The sequence below is a fragment of the Rhineura floridana genome, chromosome 5, assembly GCF_030035675.1.
Source record: "Rhineura floridana isolate rRhiFlo1 chromosome 5, rRhiFlo1.hap2, whole genome shotgun sequence".
NCBI lineage: Eukaryota > Metazoa > Chordata > Lepidosauria > Squamata > Rhineuridae > Rhineura > Rhineura floridana.
Window position 1 is genome coordinate 2998648 of NC_084484.1, and position 11887 is coordinate 3010534.

General features: G+C 40.6%; 1 protein-coding gene across 10 annotated transcripts in view; it reads left to right on the top strand.

The window, feature by feature from the left end:
- The window catches only part of CTBP1 (C-terminal binding protein 1), a 62492-nt gene that overhangs the window by 44900 nt on the left and 5705 nt on the right, over positions 1-11887 (top strand). For all 10 annotated transcript variants that reach the window (XM_061629840.1, XM_061629835.1, XM_061629836.1 and 7 more), the window contains 3 exons: positions 7317-7461; positions 8627-8833; positions 10699-10913. In XM_061629840.1, the coding sequence (XP_061485824.1) occupies positions 7317-7461; positions 8627-8833; positions 10699-10913 (567 nt within the window). The remainder of the gene's footprint in view (positions 1-7316; positions 7462-8626; positions 8834-10698; positions 10914-11887) is intronic.

Below are 11887 nucleotides of genomic sequence, written 5' to 3' on the forward strand. Positions count from 1 at the left end.
ATGGGCAACTTGCTGGTGACCCTCATGATTTTTTATTGTTGTTTTAAATAGCAGACACTTCCTTTGCCTGTGGAGGGACTTTTCTGAATGTGGGGCTTGGGCTGCTCAATATGCTCTGTGTATGTGATTAAGAGAGAGGTATGCTTGGACAGAGAGAGAGAGATGTACATGTAGTGTGTGTGAGGGATGGGGAGTATGTGTGATGTGTGGTCTGTGTGTGCGAGAGGGAAAGATGTGTGAGTGGTCTTTGTGCTATCACTTATTGGAGATGATGGGAGATTATGCACTCATCCTAGATATCTCTTATATAAATGGACACCAGATTGTATTTTTGAATACAAAAACTTGGCTTCTGTGGGGACATTTGCATAATGCTTTCCTCTAGTTGTAAAGTTAGCTGGTGGGATAGGTAGGGATAAGAATTGCATTTTGAGGCTTTATTTGTGTAAATAATTGAATTATATGGTTATGCTTTTGTGTATAAGGATAAAAAAGGAACCACCATGCTTCATAGTACTAATAGCACCACAGAAAACATTGTAATTATTCAATAAAGGGTATAATAATAATAAAATAATAAAATTTTATTTCTTAGTCGCCTATCTGTCCGAACTAATGGACACTCTAGGCGACTTACAATAATATAAATGCAATATGCAAAGCATAAATCACAATCATCAATTAATCTAAAAGCACCCTTCAATTAATGCAACATAAAACTAATCCACCCCAGAAATCCTGTAGGCCTGCCTGAATAGCCAGGTCTTTAAGGCTCGGCGAAAACCCAACAGGGAGGAGGCATTGCTCTGTTTTTCTACAGGGCAGTCGTGTGTTAAACCTTTCGTGAATATGTGAGTTTTTAAAGGGCATGTTTTCCTGTGTGTTTGGTGGTTTCTTGTTATGCTTTTTGTGAGAGCTGAGCTGTCAAATGTATCCTCTACCTAATTTTTTAAAACATAACAGCCTCCATTAGGCAGGTATATTCCTCATCTTTTTCATTCAGATGAAATACAGCGTTGTAAGGAAATTTTTATTAATCTTTGGGAGGAAAGGCAGGATAGAAATTTAATTGATACGACTGCTACTACTAATTTGCATATAAATATTGCAACTAAAATCTGGGCTTCTTTAAAATGTTACTTTGACATTTTTGCAGTAGGATGCAAAATGTGTAGCATAATTCAAAATTCAGAGGAGTCGGGAGCATGAAACTGGAATTGAAATGCAGGGCATACCTGCCACTATCACCATATGTGGCAGCCAAACATGTCCATGCAGAGAACCAAATGCATTTTGCTCACATGTTCAGAACTCCTAAGGCTCATATTTGCTTCAAAGTCCTCTGTTCTAGTCTTAGAAGTTGACTTCTGGGAGCAATTTCTCAGTGGTAAGGGGACTCTGTATCTGCTCACAAGCTATTTTTCTATGTATTCCAAGGTTAAGCCTGCCACTAAATCATGTTTTGGGACTCATTACATTGTGTTTTGATGCCTGTGCAGGTGGCTTTGAGATCATGAATGTGTAACTCTGTACATGGCCTTTCAAACTTTTTTGTCCCATATACTAAGTTTTCCATCACTTGACACGGCACTTGAAAAGGGAATTAAAGTGGGAATCATTAGGGCTCAGCCAAATGTTCTATGGGTGACTTTTTCTGACTGAAAGGGAGACTTTGGGTTGAGGAAGTATTTGCAAAAGCCCTCTTGCGCACTTCCCCTTCATTACCTGCTTATGTACCTTGAGCAACGGCTGTACTTTCCACTCCTGGTCAACACCATTTCTCTCTCATTTTTTTTTTAAAAAAATAACACGGCACCAGAGTGAGGACAGAAAGCTTTACTTTCATTCTGAATTGTCTTTAAGATGTTATCACATAGCTGATAGATTTGGCTTCATGACAATTTCACACAGCCAAAGTCAGAGCAGTGCTTTCTGCCGTCTCTGTAGAATCATGTGGGAACTAGAGGGAGGAAAAAAGGTGCCAAGGGCCAGCAGGAAGTATGGGTAAAAAAGTCACCCCTGTTCCCACCCACCCCCAATGACTGCAAGGGGGGCAGTCCTCCTTGCAGCCTGAAAACACGGTGTCAACATTGGATAAAAGCATTTTGGCTCAGTTCTAGGAATAGTGTGTATTTGCATATGTTCAATAGATAGCTATGTCATCTGCAAATAAGCCAATCTTGTGTTCTTCATTTTGAATTTTAATTCCTTCTGTTGCTTAGTGTTAGTGGTTCCACTGACAGCAAGAACACCAGCCCTGACAGAGGGCAACCCTGCCTTGTGCCCCTTTCAATATTAAATAGCTTTGTTGTTACATCATTTATCAACAGACTTATCAACAAAGGTTTAGTATAAATTGTGTTTACCCACAATCAAGATCACAAAGTATCCCCAAATCCCGAGAACCAGCCTTTGTAGGCAAACAGCAGTTGCCAACTTATCAGGACAGAAAACAAACACTGCAAGGTAGAAAGCTGCAGCCACTCCTTATGTGCACAAGTTTGAGCTGGGAGACTTCTTTACCTTAAAATCCGGATGTCCCTGGGATTCCAAAGAAATCAAGTGTTAGGAATCAAGAGTCTCTGTTTCTAGACCTCCAAGCTAACAGGCTAATCAGTAGCAACTGGCCAAGGTTGGCAAGGTGCTAGATTTAGTACCAAGGTTTAACCTAAAAGAACACACGAGTAGATATGAGGTAGCTTTATTTAAAAAATAAGTAAGAATGGCAGCATAAAAAGGACCAGCACACCAGTAAGAAATACTGTTAGAAAACACCATTAAGAACATATTTGGGAAATATAAAACAAGATAAAACAAAACAAACTACCTAACTACAGCTATCTGATTCTAACTCTAATTCATACCAGCAAATTAAAGGAACATTGGCCCCACATGAAACAAAGGAACACAGCATACAAGGTGTTGCAAGTTTATCAGGGAGATTGTGAGCACCAGAACAAAAAGAGAGGCTAACTTTATCAGAAAAAGCATAGCATCTAAGATGTAGCCTAAGATCCAATCAGAAGGCTTCTGGGAGAGAATTTCCCAGTACTTTTCCTCTGCCACTGCATATGTGTGTTCCCACAACCAATCATCCATCCTAATTTGTAGGCCCCAACTTTGGCTTTGGAGTACCACTGTCTCCAAATAATGCACATTTCTATAGCATAAGATTATTTCTCTTCTAGTGAAAACAGGCTTCCTCCCAGCAACAAGATCTTATCCACAAATGCTTAGTAAAGAACCATTTTTCAGCACCACCCCCAAACCATTTAATTGATTTCAATCTTTTGAACTTTGGTTCAAATCCAAATTGTTCTAAACGTGCCGTCAAATATACCCATTCAAGTCTATCATATGCCTTTTCAGCATCTAAAAAAATACTGGCTGCCGTTAACTTGTTTTGTTTAATATAATTGAGTATATTCATTAACCTTCATATATTAGAATTTGGCATTCTCCCTTTAATGAACCTGGCTTGATCTTTCTTCAGTATTTTCCCACGGTCCTACTTAACTTTTCCATTCATGTAGCTGTCAAAATGTTATAGTCAAGTTTTAGTAAAGTTATGGGTCTGTATGAGCTTATTTGTGCTCTTTCTTTTCCTGCCTTATATACTAAGGTTATTCTCCCATTTTTCCATTCTTGGGGAATTTTCCCCTGGACCTGGAAGTCATTCAGTGCTTTAGTTAGTGGAATGTTTAAAAGGTGCTATAGTATTCTGGAATGACTGCATCCAGACCAGGGGTTTTACAATTTACTTTTTTTTTGTCTCACCTGTTCTACCTCCCCCTTTTTAATTTCCTATTCTATAGCTTATTTATCTTCTATACTTAATTTTGGAAGTTTAACACTTTTTAAAAAATGCCATCAGCTTATTGGTTTTATTTCCAAATTTGAAAAATTTTTGTTTGGTGAAGTGCATATGTCTATACAGTTCTTGTATATCCAAAACCTTTGTCTTTCCTTCAAGTTTCCTTTTTTTTACTGCCCTGCTTTAAACAGCTTTCCCAGCCTCACCCCTTCTTCTGATCTTTATTTCTTTAAACCTTTCTTTGTTGACCATGCCAATTAATTTATAAATTGATCTCTTATAAAAGCCTTATTGTCATTTCAGATTAACACATTACTAGTTCCTTCTGTACTGTTAATCTCAAAATACTTCTTTATTTCCCCTCTTACCTTCTAAATTACTCTAGTCTCTTCCAAAAGGTGTTCACTAAGGCTGCAGTCCAGTGCATGTCTACTCAGAAGTAAGCTCCATTGGGTTCAATGGGACTTATTACCAAGTAAGTTGTATATTGGATTGCAGCCTAAATCTCCATTCCTTCTGTATCTTGGCCTTTGATTTAATTCTAAAGAAATGGGGCTGTGGTCAGCATACAGGTCAGGCATTACTTCTGCATTCCCTACTGCTACTAATATCTTTGGGGAAACTACAAATAAACCTATTCTTTTATGAGTATTTTGTGGATTAGAATAAAAGGTATAGTCCTCATCTTGATTAAGTAGCTCTCTCCATACATCCTGTAGCTTCTGATCTTTGATTAATTTCTGCAACTTTTTAAAAAAGTTGTTTTCCCTTACTTGATTATCTGTCCATTTTATTATCCATAGCAAAGTGTATATTTATTGTTTCTGTACTTAACCTGGCTATGTATTACGTTTATGGCTAAATGTTTCCACTTGCCAAGTTTATAAAATGTGGAAGTAATGCAGAATGAAACATGACCCTTTAGCTACTCCAGATACCCACTGTTCAATGTAGTTAATATTGAAATTCTGTGGCCTAGATGGATCCTTGGTCTGACCCAGCAGGACTTTGCTTAGGTAACCAACCAAGATAAAGGTAGGGGTGGTGGAAGGCTGGGAAACTTGCCTTGTGGATCTGAGGCAGAGTTTTTGATATGGCTGGCAATATCACTGAGGCCCAGAGGGCAAGGCTTGTTAAGAGAATTGGCAGAAGAAGCTTCAGCCACTGAGGTATACCTGGCTTAGCATGGGGAATGAAGGAGAATCCATCTGTACTTGAGAAACCATAGCCCAGAGCTTGGAAAAGTTACTTTTTTGAACTACAACTCCCATCAGCCCCAGCCAGCAGGGCCACTGGATTGGGCTGCTGGGTGTTGTAGTTCAAAAAAGTAACTTTTCCAAGCTCTGCCATAGCCCCCCCCCACACTCTTCAACCACTTCTCCATGCCCTCAATCAAAGAGTTTCAAGATTTGATTGGGGAAGAGATTTATATTTTACTTAGGTAGCTAAAGCAGAGATGGCCAAACATCTGGCTTGAGCGAAATAATTCCTCCACCCACCCCCCGCCCGAAATTCCCTGGCCGAGCAACATGAGTTGCTCACACAATTGTGGCTTTGAAGGTGAAGCCAGTCATAATTATGTCCTGCGCCCCATGTGCCTTGCGCTGGGGTGGCATGATTATAGCAGTACAAAACCACACCTGTATTATTGCTGCTTCTGCAGCAGGGCTTTCCAACTCCTTCCACTTTAGCATGGTGTGCCTCCAGAGAAAAGTATTTTCTGCTGTTTGAGGAATATTCTTAGGAAAGGTCTGGGCTGAGTCAGTTGGGGAGAGGGCCTGCTGTTGTGAAAAGTGGGATTTTGGATTTTATTTGTATGTATTTTCAGGAGACTGAAGTTCAGAATGAAGAACTTTTAATCAGTAGCATGTATTTTATTATTTTTGTCACAATATTTAGCTTTTATACAGCACTTCAGAGCAGGGCTGAGAAGGTAGGTTGGGATCACTGTGTAACTATGTGATTCAAATACATCAAGGATTTCTGACTCCTAATTGTTTAGCAATGGCAACAGCAAAATGTATTCCTCCCCCCCCCAATCAAATTATATTGCTGAAATAATGAGAGCTTGGGGCAGGGCATCGCAGGAGTTGGTTTTTGTGTGGAAGGATGGTAAGTTCTGTTAAGGTTTGGTACTCAGAACAAATTCCTGATACAAGAATTCTCTCATTTTAAGTTTATATAATTTTCACAGGGCTCCAGCTGTTGGATCTCAGCATCTTGTACAAAAAACATCGATTCCATAAGCCTAAGTCTGTCTAGCCCTGATCTAGGTTGTTCAAATAACTTTATGAACATGCTCTTAGATATCTGAACAAGAACCCTAAAAGGCAGATTTGTGTTAAAATTGCATGGTTTCCCTGTAGCCCTCCAGATGTTGTTGGACTACAACTCTAATCTGCCCTAGCATGGTCAATAGTCAGGGATGGTGGAGGGCAATAGGTATCCTACCCTTTCTTTACAGTAAAGCCATACGATGCAGCTGCTTTGAGCAACAGACTTTACAGGAGGGCATCATTTTCTTGCACTTGAATTTCTAGTGTGTCTAGTTTTGGTGCAAAAGAGAAAGGCCTTTTTGAGGCAATCCTTACCTGAGAGAAAGCCCCATTGAACTCAGTGGGACTTACTTCTGAGTACACATTTTTAGAATTATGGTGTGAGCCCTCAAATACTGGCACATATAAGCTCTGTTTCAGATTCCTCACCTCCCCCCTTTTTTTGGCCTCCTTCAGCTTTCGCTGAAGCTCACTCATTTCTGAGCCCACAAGTGCCAGCTCACAGAAGCTCCACTTCAGGCTCACAGGTGGTCCCCCCACCCATGCCCTTCTTGCTTCCTTCAGTCTTTCTTGCTCTTTCCTCAAAATAACCCATCACCTTTGACCAGTTATCTAGCCTTATTCTTCAGTCTGTCCCTCAGAGGAAAATTGTTTATGAACTAAGTATCATGTATGGCATAGTTTGAGCAGGTGTGAGCAGGTGTTGGTAATGAATTCAAGCAGTGTGCCAATGGGACTTCAGAGTGCATATTGATAACAATGAATAATCATGCAATTGCCTAATGATTTTTGAGGTTGCATTACAGACATTAACCATAACAATTATTCTTCCGATTTGGGTAACATGGGCTCAGTTTTGCAGCGCTATGTTGCTCCTTGGTGGGGATACAAGGACCTCTGTATGCAGCCTGGCTCACCTCAAAGGGAGAACTAGCAAAACATGGTATTTGTAAACGGGTCTTGCTGAAAGCACCGGAACAGTTACATGTCTAAGTCCCATGGACTTATGCACTATAGAGACAATTCAGATAATATTTTTACTGTTCATGTTACCGTATCTGCACCTTGAAATTCTTTCTTGACAAATGACTCACAGAGGTGATGGAGCTCACCCCAGGCAGTTTAACCATATGAATGGGCTAACGTTTGCTGGATTGAATCTTGGGGTGTGGGTGTGGATGTGGGTGTGTGTTGAGAAAGTAATTGCATTTGTCTTGGTTTTCCAGGTACTAAATGAAGCAGTGGGTGCCCTGATGTATCACACCATCACTTTAACCCGTGAAGATCTGGAGAAGTTTAAAGCACTTCGAATAATTGTTCGAATTGGAAGTGGTTTTGATAATATTGATATTAAATCTGCTGGTGATTTAGGTATATCATTCAGTCATTCGTGTATTTGAAATTTTATGTAGAAACCCAAGAGTTAGCATTCAAAATTGGTGGCAAGTTTTGACCAACAGTATGTAAAAACATAATAGTTACATTTTGCTGACATTTTACTTGAAATTAATTGAATAACTTCAGTGGATTTTGTGCTCACAAAATGGCTTTTGACCCAGCCAACAGCCCTACTAATGAGAGGGGAGGGGGATTGTTTTGCCAATTTGCCCTTACCCCTGTAGCTGTACCACCTTCCATCCTGTTCTGGAGGTTCCCTGACTATCTGGAGTCAATTTTCAGCTTTGCATGTGTGTGTGCTGGGGGCTGCAGGAGGGAAGGGGGAATTGGTTTCCTTTCTTCCATTAGTGGAGGCACATGCTGGGTCAAAAGCATTTCTGTGAACATAAGGGCACCAGTTGGATTCCACCCAATTTAAACATGTTAGACTCCTTGCATTCAGGTGTTTGTTGCTTTGCACTGATTTATTCTGCCCCTTCCAGGTGCACTCTTGCACCTCACATACACCCAAACCTGTGGCCATGGGCCTGAATTAAAAACTATAAAACATTTTGCAATGATGATATTGCCGGTAAGTGTAGCATAACTGCATTTCATGTTTATTATTTCCATATGTAGACCACTTACAATCTGAAGATCTTGAAGTTTTCTGAAGATCTTGAAGCAGTTAACACATGTCTGTGTTGTCTATCACAGACAGAGATTGTGTCTGCTTAAATTCTGTTAAAGTCTGTTGTTGGACTGCACTACCCATCAGCCCTGACCATTAGCCATGCTGGGAGATGGAGTCTGGAGCAGAGTTGGCTTTAGGCTTTGAAGGGGCTTTGGGCAAGATACCCTCTATGGGCTCCCCTGCCTGAGTGACTCCAGCTCCTCACTACAGCAGGTCTGTCGGGCTTTTTGTCCATGGACTTCTTGCTGGAGTGTGAGCCCTCAACCATGCAGGCTGATGCTTGACCATACAGACCCTCGATGCCAGCCCTGATCTGGAGTTTTAGGTTTTTAATAATATATTAATTCCTAAGAGCTCTGAGGGCCTAGTTTCAGAGGCAAACGCAAAAGTTTGAGCTGGTTCCCAGGAAGTATTCTGGAGCCACCCAGGAAGTGAGATTTAACATATTGTGCTTTGTTATTTAAGGGATTGCAGTATGTAATGTTCCAGCTGCATCAGTAGAAGAGACAGCAGACTCTACAATGTGCCACATCTTGAACCTGTACAGACGAACCACCTGGCTTCATCAGGCCTTGCGAGAAGGCACAAGGGTGCAGAGTGTGGAGCAGATCCGGGAAGTTGCTTCTGGGGCTGCAAGAATCCGAGGGGAGACCCTAGGCATTATTGGGTTAGGTATGCCAGCTTCAAAGAAATATCTGATTTTGGGTACTATATATTGTCATGCTATCTGCTCTTTGCAGAGAAAGAGGGATTTTTTAAGTTAAATATATACACTGGTGCGGCTAACCTTTGGCCCATCAGAAGATATTGAACTAAAAATGTCCATCATGTTTGACTATTGGCCATGCTGGCTGAGGTGATAGTCTTAAAGTGAAGCAATATCTGAAGGGCACCATGTTGGCTTCCCTGTTCTAGAGGCATGGCGTTTTGGTCAGCTGAGCAAAGAGTTCTTTGCTGCCTTTGCAGAGGATTCACATCTGCAAAATAATCTTCCTCTCACATAGAGGCACTTGTCAATCTAGAAGGCAGGACCCTAAACACATTGCTAGGGATGATGGTATCCTATTTAGAATCACTGTCCTGGGTCAGAGAGTGTGCTAAGCTGCTTCAAACCTATTGCCTGTATTACCCAGACTGAATATCGTTAGAATTAAACCCAGTAATCCAGTTATTTCAGCCCTTGCATATGACTTAGACTAGATGGCAGGATATGGAATTCACTGTTTGAAGAAATGGAAAAAGGAGGAAATAACTAGGGATGCTAGCATTCATTTATGGGTTTGGTGTGCAAAGTGAGGAAACTTGGGAGCTGTTCCCCTCCCCCCCAGAAAGCACCAAGAAGCATCAGCTTGGGTTTAGCAAGTACCAAGAAACATCAAGCTGAGGGTAGTCCAAACCAAATGGTCCCAAAATGGTTATGATGCCCTTCTGCAGAGGACAATAGACAGTTAAGAGGGAATGGGCTTTAAGAGTGGTGGTTAGGTCTAATCTGTAACATTGTATATCTATTTATTTTGCTTGGTAGTTTACTATGTTCTTAAATTCAAGAGGTTTCCTATCACTCTGTAGCAGGAGAAGAAATAGTGTATTGTGGTGTGAACCATAGTCTGCAAGAGCCGGTCCATAATATTCATGAAGGGGGGGAAGGGGGAGAGTATATGTGAGACTTTCCTATTGGGACTTGAAATCTCTTCTCTCCAACATCCGCTCCGTGTTTCATTAGAATTCTTAATTTGGAACCACTGTGTACATACTTCATTACTTCATTCAGACATAACATTAAACTATGGTTTAGTATTATATGAATGACGTTCAGGCTTGTGAGCTCCCCTCTCCTCCTCTCGTTCAGCCATGAGGAGGAAGAGATGGGAAATGATTGCTTCCATTTTCAGTTGGTTACTCATTATCCCCAAATCTGGATAGGCTTAACTATTGTTTAGGGAAACAAGCCAACTTCAAACCTTGGTTTACAGTCCTAGCTTGATTCCTTAAACCAGTGTTCTTCAACATTGGGTTCCCAGATGTTTTTGTACTACAACTCCCATCCGTCCTGAGCCAGCTTAGCCAAAGATCAGGGAGGATGAAACATGTAGTCCAGCAGGATCTGGGGATCCACAGTTGAAGACCACTGCCCTAAACCATATATAAGATTCCAGTGTGGTGTAGTGGTTAAGGTGTTGGACTATGACCTGGGAGACCAGGGTTCGAATCCCCACATAGCCATGAAGCTCGCTGGGTGACCTTCGGCCAGTCACTGCCTCTCAGCCTCATGAAAACCCTGTTAATAGGGTCGCCATAAGTCGGAATCGACTTGAAGACAGTACACATTCCAGTTTGAGGATAATGATAAGCTATGGTTAATTAAAATCCGAAGCAAAAGCTTCCAATCTCTTCCTTACAGCCACATCAGACAACCTGGGAGCACACATGCTCATGGCTTGGGAGGTGATGCTAATTCATAATTTACCATTACATCCAAACCAGATCTATGCATGTCTACCTCTCTATATTTCCTGTAAAAAATTTTTTTTTTCCAGGACGAGTCGGTCAAGCAGTTGCTCTACGTGCAAAAGCCTTTGGCTTCAATGTAATTTTCTATGACCCATACCTCTCAGATGGCATGGAACGTGCTCTTGGACTTCAGCGGGTGAGCACTTTACAGGATTTGCTGTTTCACAGTGACTGTGTCACCCTCCACTGCAGCCTGAATGAACACAATCATCATCTTATTAATGATTTCACCATTAAACAGGTAAATTTCGGATTAGGTCAGAATGCTGACAATATTTAGCATTTATATAGTAATTTTTGAGTGTTCAAAGCACTTTACAAACATTATCTTAGAAATACTTATAACAGCCTTGCAAGGCAGGCCAGTGCCATTCTCTTCATATTGCAGATAGATTATTACAATGTATCATGACATGTGCACGGTTCTGCCATGCAAACATGAATATTTATATTAATACCAGTTTTGTCTGCTGTCCTATCACTGTGATTGATGTTTGTTTACTTGTGAACTGAAAAATTGCTTTCTGAGAAAATTTCTGCATGTCATAATTCATAGATTAAGTGACTGCTGCCCCCTCGTGTTCAATGCTAATACTCAGACCCCCCCCCCCTTTTACTTGGAATTCTATTAAGAATGTTTTGGCTGTAAATACTATGAACAATTTGCAAAGATTTCAGTTAAAACCTAGCATTGTTTTATTGATCTTATACAATCATTCCTACCAATTAAAAGGGCTATTTTCCCTCTTAATTCTGCAGATGAAGGATTGCCTGTGAAATGGATGGCCCTCTTGTAAAGTCACATTGTAATAGTTGAACTATGCAGCTCCTTCCCTGAGGTCTGATGATCAGGCCATGCATCTGATGAAGTAGTCTCTAGTTAATGAAAGCCTGTGCTATGATAATTTTAAAAACCTTTTCATCTGTGAACCTACATCAGAATTGCATTCCAATTCTGAGGCCCTTTTGTGACAGCTGGGCACAAGAGAGGCTTTTAAGTTTGTGATGAACAGAATATGGAATAGCCTTTGGCAGCCTCACTGTCTGTATTTAGATAGGCCGAAAAAACAGTAAAATTTCCACAGGCATTTTAAAAAAAATTAGTTTTTAAAATTGATTTTGAAGTTGGATTGTGAACCCATAGGAAACAGGACTATTAACATTTAGAAAAGGGGTTGTAACGTGCTTTGAACCCATAGGACAGAATGGGATATC